Source organism: Fonsecaea multimorphosa, assembly GCF_000836435.1.
Source record: "Fonsecaea multimorphosa CBS 102226 unplaced genomic scaffold supercont1.4, whole genome shotgun sequence".
Taxonomy (NCBI): Eukaryota; Fungi; Ascomycota; class Eurotiomycetes; order Chaetothyriales; family Herpotrichiellaceae; genus Fonsecaea; species Fonsecaea multimorphosa.
In genome coordinates this window covers 1207958-1227077 of record NW_015971638.1, presented here as the reverse complement: position 1 = coordinate 1227077, position 19120 = coordinate 1207958, and the positions used below count along the sequence as shown (strand labels likewise).

Sequence of the window (19120 nt, the reverse complement as noted above, 5' to 3'; positions counted from 1 at the left end):
GTCCCCGATCCTAAACTTGTCAGGGAGGATCATTAAATTAAATATGTTAACCACGTGGGGAGGGGAAATCAAATGCATCTATCTGTCTATCTATCCATCTATCCATCTGCGCGAAAACCATCAACTTGTGTCCGCAATTGCGACGGGGCAAAAAGGAAAAGAGAGAGAAGGAAAAGCCATGAGTCAATTCCTAACATGCGGGAACTGTGGTTGTAATGATTAATTATTCAAATCTATCAGGCGCTTGAATGAGTATGTATATAATCAACCCTGGACGTCAACGACGCTCCCAAACCAGCCCTTCAACGCGGTGGCCAGGACGCCGGGCAGATCCCTGACGTCGCGGACGACGAGGTAGTAAGGAAAGGGGAAGCCGTCGAGGTATCTCTTTGTGCGGACGCGCATTTCCCCTGTTCCTGTTCCCGTTCCAGCCCCTGCGTGATGACTTTGGCTCGCGGCAGGATTGGGGTCGGGCTCGAAGACAGCCTCCTTGAGATCGAGGATACTCTCGTCCCCGGCGTCGACAATGACAAAGACAATCACGATGCGCTCCTCGTCGTGTGCCTGCCTGACCAATCGCGCAATCCCCTCGTGGTCTGAGCAGTGCCCGTCACTGACGATCAGTTGGAGCTGCCACTGCTCTTCCCCGCGGCTTTGCTGGGGCCGGCTGTTCCTCTTGGCGTCACGGAACAGAGCGATGCTCTGCTTGAGCAAGCTCTTGACGTCGGTGCCGCGCTGCTCGAAGCTGAAGCTCCGAAAAACATGTGGGCCGGACTCGGCGGGTGAGAAGGGCTGGTCAAAGGGATGGGCGACCGTGATGGTGGGAGAATCTCCGAACCCCACGACACAGATCTCTCCCACCTCGAGCATGGCCAGGGACTTTGTGAGGAGGGCCAGCGTCTCGAAAGCGAGCACGTCCGCGCCCGACTCGCTCATAGATTTGCTGTCGTCCACCGCGATCATGATCTGGTAGTTGCGCTTGCTGGGCACCGAGCGCCGCATCCAGATCTTGTCCCGTTTGTAATTCGACGCGATGTATGGGATGATGCGTCGGATATTGAGCCGTTTGCCTGTGCGGTAGTCGCCGCGGAGCTTTGTGGCGGTCGTGGGCGACAGAATCAGCCGGAGTTGTTCCGTCAGCACAAGAGAAAATTGATGGGTGCTGGCTGAGCATTGCTGCCAAAGCTGAGCGGCGTTGGCGCTGCTCGTCGGATGGGCAGCTGCCGGTTGTGCTTGGTCGCCGCCGCTGAGCTCGAGCTGTTCGATATCAGGCGCCAAGTCATCGGACGTTGTGTCGCCAGAATCTTGCTGACCGTCGGATTCCCTCTGTTGGGACTGATGATCGGGGACAAAAGCCCCTGCATCTCTGGCCCCCGTTGGCGCTGCCTGCGCTTTGAGGCGGCTGAATCTCTCCGTGATATCTTCCTGCACCTCCGGCTCCAGGACGTCAGGATATGCCGTGTCCTCGTCCATTGGCGCATCTTCATCTTCTATGGCTTTGCTCGGGTCAAGATTTTGAGCCTGGTCGGCTGATGCAGCGCCAAGTGCCTGAGCATCTCCTCCGTCATATTCATCTTGGACATGCTCGAAGTCGACGTCGGCCATGTCAACATCTCCCTGCTCGTTCGCTGCATCTTGCTCTCCAGATGCTGGCAGGATCTCGCGACGTTGATGCCATCGATCAAGGACATCTGACAACTGCTTCAGAGATTGATTCTGTTGGTCTTCGAGGCTTTCTGCTCGTCCAGTGCCGCGTTCAAAGGTCCCAGTGCCAGTCTTTCCCTGGTCTTGTTCTTCGGAAGCCTTGCCAGGTTGAGATTGTTGGGGGTTCGGTTCGTTGTCAGTCTGGTTCATGCCCTCGACACCCTGTTCGGCGTCGACATTCTCCTGGACCTCGTTCGCGGCTCCAGATTCTCCACCGGCAGTTTCTTCCAAATCTTGAACTGTTTCGTCTTCTCGGGTAGCATGATCTTCTTCCTTGTCGTCGCCTGCTTCGATGGGTTGGTCCTCCATGACCTCGTTGTCTTGGGCAGTCCCATTCTCAGCCTGCTCCTCTTCTGTGTCAATCTCATCCTCACTGGCACTTTCATCAAACGGCTTCTCCTGCTCTCCGGCCTCCCTGGTCTCCTCAAAACCATCCCCTTCGACTTCCTCCCTCGGATTGTCCATATCCGACAACTCATCCATGCCATCGTCTGAGATATCGTCGTCCTTGATCTCATCCTCGCCAGCCAACTGCAGTTCATCCGGAAGATCTAGAGCCTTCTCTTCCTCCACATGCTCGTCCATCTGTTCGCCTTCAGGCCGCTCTCCTCCTTCGTCTCGCTCTTCGCCGTCTTCATTCATTTCCTCTGCTGGCTCTTCCATATCTCCCAGATCATCGCCTTCGTCCCGGTTCCCGTCCGCTGCGGTCTGCTCGTCAGATTTCTTTCCCTTTGCCTGGTCATTCTTCATCTCCCTGTCTTTCTCCGACTCATTCTTGATGTCATCCCAAAGTTTCTCATCCACAGCATTAGGGTCAAGGTCGTCAACAGTGCCTGTCTCTTCGTCGATAGCGTTCTGCTCTTCGTCTCCAGACTGGTCTTTATCGTCGCCTTGGTCTGAGAGTCTTTCGTCAGCGTCACCCATTTCGCCTTCAAGATCCTCATGGTCCATATCAACCGCATCTTCGGTATTCTCCATCTCCCCGTCTCTCTCTTCCTTCTGTCCTTCGCGCGCAAGCTCAGATAAGTCTTCATCATCTTGAACATCCTTACTGATATCCTCCGCGCCCTCTCCTTCACCCAGCCCGGTTCCTGACTCTAATTTGCCTGTCTGCTCCTCGCCCTCTGCAGGCTCTGAGGGACGACAGAAACCCTGTTTTGCAATGATAGTGAAAGATTTGGCTAATTGCAAGGCGAGTCGGGACGTCTCAAAGTACAGGGCGACGTGCCGCTTATGGAGATGCTCGCATATGTAGTAATACTGATCGAGAACTGGCATCGCCACAAGTAACAAGTCCTTGGCGGCTTCCAAGTCCTCGGGAGTCAGGTATTGAAGCTTTTGTGTCACCGACATTTCCAGTTGGCTGGTAATAGTGCTCATCCTTAGCGAACGCAGTGCCTCGACGATGTGCTTGTCCGATTTCGAAAGCCAGCCTTGGTCTTCGTCTGAAGTGGGCATCTCTAGCTGGAGCGAAGGTAGTCGTTGCATTATCACAAAAACTTGATCTACCACCTTTTTGAGATTCTGGTCCAGTTCTCGGAGAGTGAAGCTCGACTCGGGACTTTGCGTTCTGCCCATTAGGGGTGGGATCGTTTCGGTCCAGGGAATGATTTGCCGCATGAGATACTCAATTCGAGGCTCCTTGGACTGCCAATCCACCAGTGAAGACCTGAGTTGAGAAAGGAGTTCGGAAATTCTCTGCGTCAGAGCCAGTGAGGTCTCCCATGTCATTCCCAAAGGTGCATCAGGCAGGTCAAGGAGATTGAGTCTCAAGTCTGTGATGTGCCTTGCGTAAGAGTGCAGTGAGTCCAAGCACCCTTTGATGTCGAATCCTCCATGGTCGGCTTGGAACTTTAAGATGCGACAGGCAATTTTCAAGATCTCTGCTAGCCATGCGAGGCGCTCTTGCATAACATCGATGGTATGAGCGGCGACAGTGGATTGCATAATCTGGCCCGATGAAGAAGACACGACGGACCTGAGCACTGACAATTGAGAGCTCAATCCCTTCATATCGAATGCTTGCTGCGGGCTTGCTTGACGTTGACGGATTGTCAGGAACAGCAAGCCTTCCAACAGCCCAACAGAGCGGTTGATTTCGCCTTCGGTGAGGTCGTCAGAATGATCGGACCGAGCTGCGCGGACTTGGGGCATGACATCAAGCAGTTCGTGGAAGACGCTGTTGGCAGCAGACTCGGCGGGTGTGCGGTGGCTCACGGGTGAGTCCGCCACCAATGCTAGAACAGCGGCACAAGATGATTGCCTCTCAAGCTCAGAGGTTGGGAGGTTTCTTCTGACTCCCATGTATGTTACTGCCTTCAGTGTATGGGCGAGCAGTCTTCTTTTTCTCTCTTGCAGGTGGCGGACAAATGAAGCATTATCTTCAGTCAGTGCTGATGGAGTCTGGGTCCTCAATTGCTTTGATGCTTCAAGCAGGTCTTCTCGGAAGGAGGCCATCTCCACATGAGCATGAAAGTCGGGGTCTTTTACCCTGTACACATGTTGCATGCTTCTAATTGCTCCTAGGGGTTGAGTAAGACGCTCAGGCCGTGTGCTCCAATCTTCGATCAGCAGGTGGCATCGTCGTAGTGCGGCTGCTATTCGTTCATCGTTGTAGCGAGGTGCGGAAAGGGCTTCCACATTGCTTGCCGGGTGACCCTGCTCTGACTCTTCAGGCGCAGTGCATACAACAGTCTGGTTGAGGAGCTCACGATACTTGCGAACGATTTTGAACAAGTTGTGGTGCGATCGGCGTGCGCTTTCACGGAGTGCCGCGACATTCGTATCCTTCCAGCTTGCGAGTTTGATCTGCTCGCTCAAAGCCTTCTCGAGTCCAACACGACCGCTATGCAACGCAGCCTCAACACCACCCTCATACCGGCGATAATGATCAATGACGTCCTGGACGCAGACAGCAATTGTCTTGAGGTTCTGATGGGTATCCGCCAGGCCCTGCATGGTCTTTTTGAGCGTATCGAGCAGTCGCAATCGGGCCGAGTATTGACCTAATGTGGCTGACTTGAGAAATTCCTGCAATATTTCAACCAAATGCCGTTGATATGAAAGACTGCCTCCGTCACTGGTGTCTAGGTTCCTGGAGTTGTGGACGATAGCCTCATATGCAATGAAATACCAGGCTTGTGCGTCCTCTTCGTGCCTCCGCTTCTCTTCATCCAGCAGCCTTGACCAAGACAAGAGCTCCAGACGCCTCCAGCTAATGATCAATGACGACAGCTGCTCAACAAGGGGGCCGACTGACCACTCCCTACTGGCAATGTTCTGCCATTGTGACACAATGTCAAACAGCTTCTCTGTCTTGGTCAGAAGCTTGGCGATGGGATCCCCGAAGCTCAAATGGAGGACTTCTCTGCAGAATGACAGGACCTCTACGGGTACAGCATGTTCGGGCCACTTCTCTTGAATGATGAAGAACCTCGACTGAATATCGTGCACCAAGTCCAACAGCTTCTGGCACTGCTTAGTGTCCCAGTCGGTGTATATGTTGAAGGGGAAGGCAGTTTTATCGGTGCTGAAGTCGTTCATTTTAGCTTCCATCTGCAGGAAGATGCCGGGTAAAAGGTAAATAAATGAACTGTCGGTGCCTCTGCCAACACCGGCAGCCTTGGGTAATAACTCCAACGTGGACAGAATGAAAGCCTTCATGGCCTCCTGCGGATCTCTTTTAGTGTAGATCTTTTGATGCAGCATACTGAGTCGTGCTGCATTGGCACGAGCATCGAATTCTTGTTGTTGCACGTCGGTTCCCACGTCTTCATCTTCGAACCATGGAAACAGCTCTCTCATTTCGCGACTTTCTCCTTCTTCGTCTTGAAGCGTGTCCCCACGGTAAGTGTAGTAGCGAGATCTCGTTGCGGCATCGGCCTGGTCTTGGGTCAAGCGAGTTTTCCATTCGCCGTAAAAACGGTCAATAACTCCAAGGAAGTCCTCGATGAGCGGCGAATTCCGCTTTCCTGTCAGAGCAGTTCTCAGTCCAATGTAGTCCAGCCAGTGAAATTTGACCATCGGGGATGAGGAATGAAGAGGTTTCCAGTATTGAACCCCGGCAGGGTCATCGGCCAGTAGAGGAGTGCCTAGGATAAGCTCGCGAAGAGTGGCAGGTGGACTGCTTCGCCTCTTCTCGCCAATTTCAAGCTCCAAGGCAAGATATAGGCATTTCAAAAACCATAGAATCGGCTTCACAAAGTCGTCGAACGCTCGGTGGGAGCTTTCCAGTCGCTCAGTGATGGTCCTGAGATTTGACAATCCCTGTTCGCTGGACCATTGCTCGATCCACTCGACACTGCTGGGAGTTTCTCCTTGAAGCGTTTGAGAGGCATGGTACTTAGGCATGGCATTAACAATTCTTGTGAAGATCTCTTGGAGCTTGTAGAGTTCCTCTTTGCCTGGTCTTACCACTGCCGGAGGTTGAGGCATAGTACCCAATTCGAGGAGCTCTTGTTGCAGAATACGGATAACGAGAGCTGTTTCCGTTCCCATCAGGTGTCTGTGAAATTGCTTCTGCCCCTCGATTCTGGAAGCCAGCTCCCCTCGCCGGCTTTCATGAAGATGGTACACAATCATTGGGTATGTTGCGGGGTCCATAGGCCTATCTGGCACCATGAGAACCAGGCCAGCAAGGGACAGGTCAGCAAGGCATGGCTTGAGCTGCTGAGGACCAAATCTACCCCCAGCTTGCAATTGCAGTAGAACAGGGTGGATCAGTCTGATGTACACTTCGCTAAAGGGTTCGCCGCTGCGCCCTTTCAGAAAGACATCATTGCTTGGCATGGTAGATAGCCGAGATAGATCTGGTGAACCTCCTTCAGGAAAGCATGCTCTTGCCTCCGGCGTCAAAAAAGTACAGAAGGAAGACATAAAGCCTTCTAGGATAGAGAGAAGATCCTCGGTCAGCGGAGAGATGAGGTTTCCCAATGAGGAAGTGTGTGATGCCAACACTTTCGTAAGTTCTCGTAGTTCTTCTTTCGCGTGGTTCAGGGTGCCGAGAGGCTGCTGTTGGAACGAAGCAAGCTGACCACTCAGTTCCAGCCCAATGGAGCCATCGTCCACCAAAATATCAGCATCCAGGGATGCAAGGCGGGCCAGTGAGCCGGGCACAGAGTTTTCATATCCAAAAGCAAGTGGTCGTCTTTCAGACGCGGCCATAAACATCGCCAGATTCCCCAGGTCTGATTCGTTCGTTGTACGCTTCTGCGACCTGAGAGCCCGGTATATGAATCGAATCACGTTTTCAAACTTTCCTTCAAAGGAAAAGCCCTCCGTCGATTGCTCCTGTAGTCTAGACACGGCGGCCTGAAGATCCATTATCAGGATCTCAGGCTGCTCTGACTCGACAACCGACGCATATGCATTTTGTAATCTAAGCCTCAGGCTTGAGAGTGAGGTTCGGGGCTGCGGTAAGCAGCGACAAGCAAGATCAAATGTACCGATGAGATCCTCCAATGCAAGCTGACAGTTGAGTTGTGACAATGTGTGTGCTGTCTTGGGGCGGAAAGTTGGCCACATGAGTTGCAGCCCGAATCCTGTCTTTAGTCCAGATTTGTAAGCCCCCAATGCCTCCAGACACGTCGAGAACTGAGAGGCAATCTCAGGAAAATTTCGCTGAACAAGATGGATCAAGTCGGCTCCAACTTGCAGATATGCCTGAGAAGAAGCCATGTCGGTCGTTTTCGTGGCGCAGAGGAGGAGTAGCTCCTGAGTAAAACTGAGGATTCGTTCTATTCCCTCCGGTAAATTCAAATTCCTCGTTGCTCTGAGCTCTGTTTGGACGACTTCGGTCATTGAGGAAATCATAAGCTTGCCAAAAGCTGCAATGTTTGGTGCTGTACCAAGAGCCTCTCTCTTTGAAGCAGAAATTGATCGCTCCAGGATTGTTTGGTCCTTGATGGCAAGTGATTTGGCTCGAGTTGACGCGTTCTTCATGATTGAACTGATTTCTGCCAATCGTCGTGTTATGTACCAATACCTGGTAAATAGTCCTGAAAACGAAGAGTTTAGGAACGCATTCTTGTAACCTGCTCCAAGCAAGATCAGTGGCTCGTTGAGGACAATCATTTGTGGAACGCGGTGGTCTGCAAAATGTTCCAAGGAACGAAAGGTTTGGTACACATTTTCCACCTCGAATAGATTTCTGTGGTTGATCTCCTTTTGCAGCAAATCATTAGTTTCAGTACCAAGTAAGGTGACATCTGCCTGTGAGATCAATGTCATGTCCGCAAGATTGAGGTTGTCGACGGCAGCTTCAATACTGTGAGCCTGTTGAATTTGGCCAACAGTCTCAGTCAAAACTCGCAAGCGATGGAGGCCAGAAGCAATCGGATACTGGATAGGAGCCGTATCAGCGCTTCCGTGAATGTCAGAAATAAAGATCTCGAGTGATCGATTCCTCATGGCCCTGGAGAGCTCTCCGTAGCGCGGGTCCATCGTCAGGAATATCCTGAAATTCGGATGCGGCTCGATTATTCTCGTCCCGGTGCTCCCGCTATGTTGCTCGCTGATGACAAGTGATCCACCTGGTTCGAGCAATGAATTCAGCCTGTCCAAGACAGATGGATTGCACAAATTGGCGTTTTCGAGCAACAACCACGAACCCTTCTCCACAGCATCGACGAGAATGCCATCATTCCAGACGAACCGGAAGCTTTGCTGGTCACTTGGATCAAGTATCGTTGCAATCATTTCGAATTTCCTTCGGAATTCCGGGAAAACAGAAAGTAGACCTGAGATCGCTACCCGAAGATCAGATATTTCTACCCCATCGTCTTCGAACGATTGCCATAGCCTCAGCAGTTGAATCTGGCGTGTTTCACTGGCTATAGTTCCCAAAGACGCTGCTATTTGTTCTCGAAGAACTTCTCGTGCTTTGATCCGGACCTTGCTGACGTCGCGACGGACATCGTATTGGTCGAAACCCCCCAAGAGGTCTATTGTATCCACGTCGGAATTCATTGAAAACTCGACGAGCTCCACTCCTGCTGCTGCCGCAAGATATCGAATGAGAGTTGTCTTTCCGGAACCTGAAGGACCAGCCAGTATCACAGGCCAGTTCTGTTTGACAGCTGTAATGATAGAATTTGAGGCGGGAAGTTGTCGCACAGAGGGAGTTGTGTGCGGCGCCTCGGTGTTTTGCAAAACGGAATCCCTGATTAAAAACGCGTTGCCAACCTGAAGAAGGGTTTCATTTAAGTTGTTGTAAAAGCTTTCGGGCGCTGTGGAAGTGGAGCTCGATTCGGCTGCCTTGAGGATCTGGTCTCTCTGAATGGGGGTGCGAAAACGCTCCGTCACGATAGTACGGAGATGGTAAGGTGAGGGAAGAGTTGGCTGCTCTTTGCACAATTGCAGCCATCGGTTGACATCGCGGAGATTCAATTCCCAAGGTCCACCATGCGCAAAAGCTGTGCTTTCAGCGACAACATGTTCCAGGCGCGTAGCCGCATTAATCACGTTCTCGATTTGGTCGCCATCAACCTCTGGGAACCTGGACTCGCAAATGCGAACCAAGTCAACGCGCTGGAAAGAGTCCGCGTAGACGACTGTGAATCGATTGACGAAGGAAGCCGGCAGCCCTTTCCGTCCTCCGCCTTGATGATGAGGATTTTGGGCAGCAAAAAGGGTGAAATCTGGGTGACAGGGGAAAGACTTATCCAGCTCTGCAATATACACTTCCCGACGGTGATCCAAGCAAGCATTCAGCCCTTCTAAAACAGATTGAGATGCCAGGTTCATTTCGTCGAGCAGGACCCATCCGCCGGATTGCATGGCTTTCAGCAAAGGTCCGTCTTGCCATGAAAACTTCCCTACTCCCTCGTTTTCGGAGGGAGCATCCGCCCCAAACAAATCCATAAGGTCGGTTTGGTCAGACAGATTGATTCGAGTGAACTTTCTCCCACAAGCTTGGGCAAGCGCAGTCACTATTGCCGTCTTGCCTACACCAGGGCTGCCCTCTAACAGGATGGGCCTTGTCATTTGCAGAGCGCGAACGATCCTCATTGTATTTTTTGCGGTAGTTGGAGCGTTGAAAACCAGATCAGTCGTCTGCGGCACCAAACTCTCGATTCGAGGGAGAGAGAAGGGACCAACAAGGAGGCGCTCATCGGAAGACGAGAGCTCGGGAGTTCTTTGGTAGCTCTCTAAAATATCGAGACTCACCAGGTCTTGTAACTGATGAAGACACTTTTGCCTTGACCAATTCAAGTCTCTTACGCCCATGGAAGTCATTCCGGCTGGGTTTGCACCGATGGCGTCGATGTAAACCATGAACGCCCCGTGCACGAAAGCAGACTCCTCACCCAGTGACGCAGCACGATTGACAAACTCTGCCCAGGCCAACAGATCTCTCAATGCAATGCTCTTCGATGCCGCATTGTGGAACTCCGTGCGGAACCAGGCAGCAAACCGGAGCATCTTCTTGGCCAGATCACTCTTCCTTGTTCTTAGCTTATGCTGGACAATGGGCAAGAGATCTGCTTCTTCTGACAAGGGGGGCACCCAAATCTCAGTCAGCCGATTTCGTAGTGCTGCCGACAGCTCCCTCTTCCCGTAGTCCCCTCCTGGATTCATCGTGGCTAGGAATTGAAATCTTGGGTGCGCGACGACGAGATTGTCGACAGAGCCCTTTTCCGCAAGTAGAATTGTCCGAGCCGGCTCCAGGACGCTGTTCAGACGCTCAAGGACAGAATCTTCGGCCAGAGAAATCTCATCGAACAAGAAATACTCGCCCCTTTTCATGGCTCGGACGAGGCTGCCATCGTTCCAACTAAACAGAGCCTCATATGCCCCAATGCTAGATCGGAGATGCTCCACCAGTGTTGGATCATAACCCGATCGATCCAAAGTTTTGAAAGCCTCCACAATCCCGTCAACATCCAGATCTTCAGTCAAGATACTGCTAGCCCTGGAGTGAATCAAGGCTTGCCAGCTTGCTTGTACTTTGTTGACAAGCTCGGATCGGTTACGAATTGGTCGCTGAGATCCAATAAGGTCACCAGTCTCGGTATTTGTATGCGCGTTGTAGATATCGATTGGAGTGCCTGTTGCTTCGGCAATCACCTGGCAGATTTGAGTCTTTCCACACCCCGTTTCGCCGACCAAGAGAACCGGTTCGTTATTCTTTAGTGCTTCAGCCACAAGAACAAAAACTCGTCTCATTGCAGGAGTCCAGACAATCGAACCTTGGTGCTGGATAGTGTTCGGGATCTTCGACATGCCATACAGAACACTTTCATCAATGACTACCTTCAGAGTCTCCTCAATAATTCTCTTGACCACAGCACGCTCTCCGGGTTCTCTTACTCGCTCAGCCAAGAGCATGAAGCCGTGACGCGCCAACTGCTGCCAGTCATCCACAGGTCTTGAGGCCCATCGAAACAAATCTCGTAGTGTGGCAAAGCTGTTACGCTGTTCGAACAATCGGGAAGACTGCCTGAGAAGAGACAGCTTCTGGTAAACGGCGACAATTTTGGTGCAGAACGAAGGAGCGATCTGGGTCCGTTCTCGTAGTATTATTTCCAGCTCATCTTCAGGAATATCATCAAAGTGGATTTCGAGAAAGCGATTTCTGAAAGCTCGAGACAACCGCTTCCGGCCCCCATATAGGCCAGCCGGATTCTGCGTGGCGAAGAGCATGAAGTCGGGATGTGGTCGCACGATTTCCTGAGACTCCGGAATGAGGAGCTCTCTATTATCGTCGAGCAAGCGATTTAGGGCTTCGAGCACATCACTCGGAGCCAGATTTAATTCGTCGAGCACGATCCAATGCCCAAGACGTAGCGCATCCACCAAGACTCCTTCGCGGAACACGAGTTTGCCATCGGTATCTGACATATAGCTGCCCAGATATTCCTGGAGGTCTGTGTGCTCATGATTGTTGATCCTGACAAACTTGTTGCCTGACAATTTTGCAAGATATTCCACCATGCTGGTCTTTCCAGCTGACGTCGGACCTTGTAGCAGAATTGGAAAACGCTGCATGGAGGCAGCGCGAGCCAAGTTGAGCAGATTGCGTTCAACAGAGGGTGTTCTGATATAGTGCGGTTGGAGGTCAGGAATCACTGGACCTTTCTTGACAATGTGATGTCTAAAAGCAATGTAGTCCTCTCCGTTATGCGGCACTTTGGGTTGCTGGCTGAAGAATGCCTTCCGATTCTTAATACTTGAGAGCAGGTGCTTTTCAAGCAAGGGTAAAGCTGAATTTTCTGCTGCTCTGCTCAATACCGTAAAGAAGCTCATTGCAAACCCCTCGTACATGGCACGTCTCAGGCCATGGCTGGCACTGTGTTGTGAGACATATAACAGACATCGAACAAGGGAGCGAATGCTGAAGTGCGGCGTTTCACCTGCCCCATCCGTAAGCTGGTGTGCTTGATTGAGTTTCTTCAGCTCGAGATAGGAGTTCGCAAGATCCAGGGCAGCTCGTTTGTCATTATCAAGGAGGGATCCAAGATATGTTCGAATGATTTTGGTCAAATCCTCCAGATCACTATCACCAGAGGGAACATATAGCTCGGTAAATCGTGATCGCAAGGCAGGCGGGAGGTCTTTCTTCCCTGCATCCGTGGCCGGGTTCATAGCAGCGAAGACTCGAAAGTTCGGATGAGCAACGATGGTCTCAATGTTGCCCGCTTCAGTAAGAAGTAATGACGGCTTCTGTTCATCTCCATTGTGTAGTAGGCTGACGATATGATCGAGAGTGTCTGAAGGAGCTAGATTGATTTCATCAAAGAGTACCCATCCGCCCTCTCGGACTGCTTGCACCAGCCTGCCTTCAACGAAAGTGAAGGTGTGCGTCTTGCCACCGTGATCCACAAGAGCACGAATATGCATCGAACTTTCAGAGAAATCAGCCCACCTCGTGCGCAGGGCTTCGTATCTTGGTGTGTCTAGCTTGCGCTTCTTGTTTGCATGGACAGATCCGTTTGTCTGAGGATTTCCTGTGGAATTAAGAGAGGCCGCCGCCATTTGGATAGCTTCATTCCACAGAATAATTAGTCTCGACCAGTTCTGTTTGGCAAATGCCTTAGTAAGGGCTATCTGGAACTTCTCATTCCTTTTCACAGAGAAGGTGTCGTCGAACAAGGTGTTAAACTTTTCGACTATTGGCAGAATCAGAGATCGAATGGTAACAGGCTTTAGGCCCCCAACAAGGTCGCCAGCTTCGCTCTGTTGTGAAAGGTTGATAACAGTCAGTGTCTGGCCTACGAGGTTGGCAACGTGTTGCACCAGAGTTGTCTTTCCAACGCCGGTTTCACCAACCAAAAGGCACGGTTCTGAGCAATCTGCGCACGCGGCGATACGGTCAAGCGTTCTGGCAGCCGAAATGGTGAATGCAAAGGGAGCTCTCCTAGCCTGTCGACGGCGAATGGTAATTTTTGGAAGAGCGCTTCGCCCAACCTGCACCATATCTTTGTCTTCAGAGATCGTTGCGAAAGTTTCATTGAGACAATACCGCATCTGCTGGGGCGATATGTTCATGTCGGAAGCAATACTCTCGGCTATCAGTCCATGGAGTTCCTCCTTGTCGAAGTGTCCTGCATAGCAATCGACAGCATCCTTGAATATGTGGAATTTTGTCTGTTCAGGGAAAGCGTCCGATTTTGAAAGGGCGCCGTGACGTCCCAATCTGCGAACTATCCTCCTCAGCAAATTGAGTAGGTCTCTGAGGGAGGGCATGCGTGTCTGTAGTCTTTTTAGTGCATGGTGTTCCTGTTGGAGTCGAAGAAGATTTCTGTGAACCTGCAGAATTGTTGGAATGAAAACACTAGCCTTAGGATATCGAGAATAAAGTAACGCTTCAATCTCTTCAGGCGGATAGTTGGCCGCTTCGACAGTGCTCCAGGGTCGAGGATTGAGTAACCACGACTGGCGAGAATTTGTAATGAGAGAAGTCTGCCCGGTTGATTCAACAGTTGCCAACATGCGAAAACCATCCTTCGGGCATATTTTTTCATTACGACTAGGCAGGAAGAGGTCGCCATTCTCAAGGATCGGACGCAGCACTCCCATTACCTCGCCAGGTACCCGATCAATATCTTCAATCAGAACCCATCGTCCCTGTTGCATAGCCTTTGTCAAAACACCGGGCTGCCAGGTGAAAGATTTGCCATCGGCGGAAGATGTGTGGATTCCCAATAGACTCTTAGCGTCAGATTGTTCGTTGAGGTGTAATGTAATCATCGATGAAGACTGATTTAGAAGCCTGGCCGCCTCGTGAACCAAGGAGGTCTTTCCGGAACTAGCCTGGCCCGAGATGAGGATTGGTCTCGAATCTAACAGACACTCGCCGAGCCGCCGTAAATTGTGCTTCGCCGTGGCTGTCAGAACGAAAGTGGAAGCAGAGGAACTTGGAGTGTGGTCGTCCAAGGGCAAGTGAAGAACGCCACCAATATCGACGACACGCGGTGAGAAACTTTCAGTAAGCAGGTTGCGAGGTTTCGTTGGCGACAGCGGGGACGATTGCCAGGACTTCTCAACGCTTGCCAGTGCGCGGACCAGATTCTTCCAGCGCCTCTCTTCCCAAAGCTTCAGCAGTCGATAATCAATCCTCCGACCCTCCCACTCGCCCCATATGGCATCGTTACCCACATATGTCTTGACCATTGTCTCGGAGAACGCATCGGCAAAGTGCATGATTATACATAGACACTGGACAGCCAAGTATCTGACCGGCAATGCGCGATGACGCAAAAAGGACGACAAAAAGACAGGAGTAACGATACTGGCGAGCATGCGTCGGTCAAGGGAGAGGAGGCGGAAAACAGCGAGCAGAAGTGAATGTTGGACATCATCTTGGAGCTCAGAGGAAGCGCTTGCTAGATCCGTCAGAAGATGCCTTAAGCGGCCCAATCGAAGAAGTTCCGTGGCATGAGGCCGCAGATACGTAGCAAGGGGCAGAATCCGAGCCAGACATGAAATGGTGGTGATAGTGTCCTTCAGATCAGTGGTGCGAGTGGGACTCGACCACCTGGCGAGCAGCTCGGGCAAGAGAGGTTTGTAAAGCGGGAAGAGGGCGTCTGTGTATCGAGCATCTCGAACGACATCGGCAAGGGACTGTAGATACTGAGACGCTGTTGACCTGATAATGAGTGATCGGATTTCCGTCGGAAGTTCTGTGAGAAAAGAGTGGTTTGCGCCCAGTTGCACATCGGCCCATGAGCAGTATACTGCTATGTCTTCCATGGTGAAGCCGGATGCTGCAATAGTATCTCCCCCTGCTTCCTATCACAAAGATCCAAGGAGGGCAAATGCAACAGAGGATGGTTGTCGATGGAAGGGAATTCTCAAGCCCTGTTTCTTGGCGAGGCAGCGAGTGGCCAGCAAAAATTTCGGGTGGCGCGAGGCTGGACAAGGCTGGCACCTGCATCGACCAATCAGCACGCAAAGAGCACCAGATCTATCCATCGAGCATGTCTATCAGATTTCAATTCGATACCTATGTACCAAGGCAAAGGATCTGACAGTTGCAGTTCTATTCACTGAACAGGGCGTAATCTATGGAATGTTCACATCGACTGCTATCATCAAGCCGCTTCTGTTACAGTAGGGTATAATATCTCAAAAACACATCGAACCGCTCAACTTTTCGAGTGCTGTAGCAAGCCCTTTAGCTGCACACAGAGGGTTCTTTCTTCGCTGATCTTAGAACAAGCAACATAATCAAGAAAATATACATGCACATATGGGACGAATTTGTACATAGAATCATATCGTGAGGCTTCATTACTCTTCAGTCAGAGCGTCGTCGCCTGTCTCTCTCCATTCCCTCGACTGCTCCGTAAGCCTCTTGACCCCGGCAACTCGTTCCGCCCACAAGGATTCGGATGCAGTTCTAAATGTATAGGCCCGTTGTGATGAGATCACTCCCATTGCCTGGAGGACTGCTTTGCGAGAGTCCCGTGAGAAGACGGCAGGGTGGTTGATCCACTCAAGGCTGGCTTCGATATCGGCGTCGAGTGCATTCATGATGGTGTGATCGACATTGGTCGAGCGGGGAATAGGAGTGCTGGCGTCTGAATGGGGGCTGTGATCGCGCGCGTGGTCCGGCGTGGCAGCTCTTGGACTCCCTGCCTTGGACTGCGGGCTGTGGCGTTTATTGACGGGGTGGGCGGCACCCGGCGGTAGTGGTGGGAGACCACCTTTCCCCAACCCTTTGAGAATGGTCCTTGTTTCATTTAGCAGATGATGTGCGCGTTCGTGTTGGCCACGCTGGACAAGAGTAAGGGCGCGACTCAGCATGTCGGACGTTAACAACTCCATGCGCCTTTGAACGATGGAGGGATGGGGAGGAATGGGAGGTGTTGGTGGCCTTCCGTTCTGACGCGAGCGGCGATTCGAGGGTAACATGGTGATGGTAAGCAGTGATGGCCGGGGTAATTGGACGATGGAGCCTTCTCGGTGCAGATCGCCAAACGAGAGATCCGCCTGGAGCAGTGGTAATTCCTCCACGCTTTGAACCCTCTGGTCATCATTATCAAGGGAGCCCCCCAGAGCTTCGAGACCAGACACTATCGATTCCCAAGCATCCTGAGGCGCAGGCTCCGACGTCGAAGTGTCTGGGTCGATCACCAGCTGCACAAGTACATCGCGTTTGTCGCCAAAATGGAGATCTCCCAAGCTTGCTTCAGCATCCCGACCGGTCGCTCTCTTAGTCGTCTGGAGAGCACCATTGATTTTGACAAATTTAGCCGGGGATCCTTCAGGCAACCTGAGCTTGAGCTTTACGTTCTGGTGAGATATCGATTGAAGGGCGCCCAGGACGCCGCCGGCACATTCCCGAAGCATCATCCAGTCTTTCACGTAGAGATACGATGCTTTTGTCCGATTCGACAGCTCGAGCATACTTTCTGGCTTATGGGTAAGCCCAAGGCCAAAGGAGTAAATACCGACCCTGTGGCAGTTAGTAGATGTAGGAACAAGGGACGGCAGAGGACATACTTTGCAGCTTCGGCTCTCTGAACAACGAAATCCACGCCTTCCATCTCCGAAGTTGAGGAATCGCTGATCAGGAGGATCGTCGAGATCGGATTTGCGGCCTTGCGCTGCATCAAGAGATCCATTGCCACATTGGCACCATCAACCACGTCCGCCCGCAAACTCTTCTGTCCAACTGGCCGGATCGAATTAAGCACTTTGTTCCATCCACCCCATGTCTTGGTGGTCATTCCCACGACCGGGACTCCTCCGCCGCTAGAACCAAAGGTGACGAGACCCATCCGGTCTCGGTCGCCCAAGTTGTGTACAAGGAAGCGTAGTGTATCCCTCAATAAGGTAATTTTTAGACCTTGCATCGAGGACGAAACTGGAATGACAACGACAATGTCGATTGGGACGTGCAGTGACGGAGAAATTCGCTTGTCGAACCCGTTCTTTGAGGTAGAATATTCCGTCGCTGCAGTGGTGGCTGACCTTGGTCCTCCGTAGGACGACGCAACAGAGGGTACGCGTCGGACCTTTTGGTTCTGCCGGCCGTATTCTTCCTCATCCGTGCCCGAGGTATCTGGCTCGTAGTCTTGGTTGAAACGGGGAGAGGGTTCGGTGGCATGTAGGTCTCGCAAGGCTCGTTGCCAGATTTCCAGCTTGTCTCGGTCCTGGAACAAAAGATGGAAGGTTGGCAGCTCTGCCACAGACAGATTCAACGTCAAGATACACTCGTCTGGAGACGCATGTACCTGCCGCAAGTGTTTCTTGATCAGAATAGAGCCTTTCAAGGTACATCTCGTCAGTTTGCGGCCAGATTCCGTGACCAATGGAGGCTGAGCGTTCTTCTTCTCCTTCACACAGATGAGCATCTCCCCGAACAGGTAGCACTCAAGCTCCTGCCATGAGTGACGGTCCTTGCCAACTCTGATGACACTGTGCAGGCGTAGTTTTCCAAATCTCTGAAACTCAAGCCCATGCCAGTTATCCACACGCATCCTAAGTTCTTCGGTGATTTCGTCAAGGATCTCTGACGATTCGTACACGAGAGGTGGCTGCTGAATTTCTTGACGCTTGTGCATAGATGGAATACCGACGCCAGAGTCGCTGGGAAGGGGAGGTACTGGTGGCGTATGCTGTATTTCCTCCAGTTGACTATGGAATTTCCCCTCGGGGACTTCAATAGTAACGAGACACGTCACGGTCTGCTGCTGACGTGACCGAGTCAAGGTCGGATACTCACTGCGAACTGTAACAATGGGAACTGGGATGGGTTGCTTCATATCTTTGGTCTGAGTTCCTGGGACACTCGTTTCCATGGCGTGGAGATCATAATCATGCTTTCGTGGGTGACCGGCATGGTCATTGGCGTAGTCGGTTGACGAGGCATTGCCGCTGTCATTGCGTGAATGGGTCTGAGATCCGTGGAAGCCATTATGGCCGATGCCGAGGCGTTCGATGCGCATTCTTTGGCTGTCTCGACTGTCACGGTTAGGGTTCTCGCGGCTGAGTCTCTCGCTCATGGCCTGTGAGCTGTAGGAGTCATCCTGGACAACTTGCCTGCCGGCGGCCTCCCACGGCATGGGTGTGTTTTGCGAGCTCCTTGGTGAAGATACATCTTTGGAAGCGACGGCTCGGACCATATTACTCAACTTGGCTGTGAACGCGGTCAGGAGTGATCTAATAGACCGGAAAGGAGGCACCTACACAAATCCAGGATGCTGCCTCCCCGGAAGGAATCCAGACTCAAGGGAGCGTCGCATGTTGGGCAATATTGGGAATCCGAGTCGCGAATGTATTCGTAGAAGCAAGCCTCGTGGGCGACGTGGCCACAGGAAAATTGCAAGACCCTCTCCCCCCTCAGTGTATGCTCCAGAGGCTCTTCACAAGCGGCGCATTCCCCTCCAACAAACGTCCTTTCTCGTCGTGAACGTGAGCGGTCCGAGTCGAGCATGCCGGCCATGGGATGCCCGGCTCCTGGGACGCTTGTCGTGGGGGAAGGAGGAGGTCGCTGGTCCCTCGTACGCGGACGATGCTCGTTCGGGGTATGCGGTCTACCCAATGTGCCAGAAGAAATACTAGATTGTTTGAAGGTCGCAGCAGTATGGGAGGCACCGCCCAGGGATGAAGCCGCGCGAGGAGGGTACCCGTCGTGTCGGGCTCGCGAGACCTGGTCTGGGAAGTACAAAACCATGAGTCAGTTCTATCGTTTCCTCGCCTTGTTACGCTGGAACAGAAACGTCTGTGGAAGACAAGACTGGAGAAGGGAGTCGCAGCGGCCGCAAAAGAAGGAATATTGCTGGAACTCTTACAGTGGGCCGGTTTCGGATCGTTTGTGCTTGTCCGAGACCTTGATCGAGGACGATTGAGAAGTCCCAACTCGTAGAGGTTCTCGGTGGTCTCTCTGGACACCTCGGCGCTGGAGTAGGAGCGATCGTGTTTGGTCATGGAAAAGAGATGCCCGACTGGCAGTGCTCTCCCTCTAGCG

General features: G+C 52.1%; 2 protein-coding genes across 2 annotated transcripts; both read right to left on the bottom strand.

The window, feature by feature from the left end:
* Nucleotides 1–264: 264 nt before the first annotated feature.
* On the bottom strand, nt 265–14895 carry Z520_03093 (uncharacterized protein; the record flags this gene model as incomplete). The annotated part of the gene is made up of 1 exon (XM_016773606.1): nt 265–14895. One exon carries the CDS (start codon nt 14893–14895, stop codon nt 265–267), a length of 14631 nt encoding a protein of 4876 aa, XP_016635663.1.
* A 540-nt stretch (nt 14896–15435) lies between these two features.
* Z520_03092 (uncharacterized protein) lies at nt 15436–18826 on the bottom strand (the record flags this gene model as incomplete). Its single annotated transcript, XM_016773605.1, has 3 exons — nt 15436–16603; nt 16651–18289; nt 18340–18826. The coding sequence occupies 3 exons, from the start codon at nt 18824–18826 to the stop codon at nt 15436–15438; spliced, it is 3294 nt and encodes a 1097-aa protein (XP_016635662.1).
* Between the last annotated feature and the right edge of the window lie 294 nt (nt 18827–19120).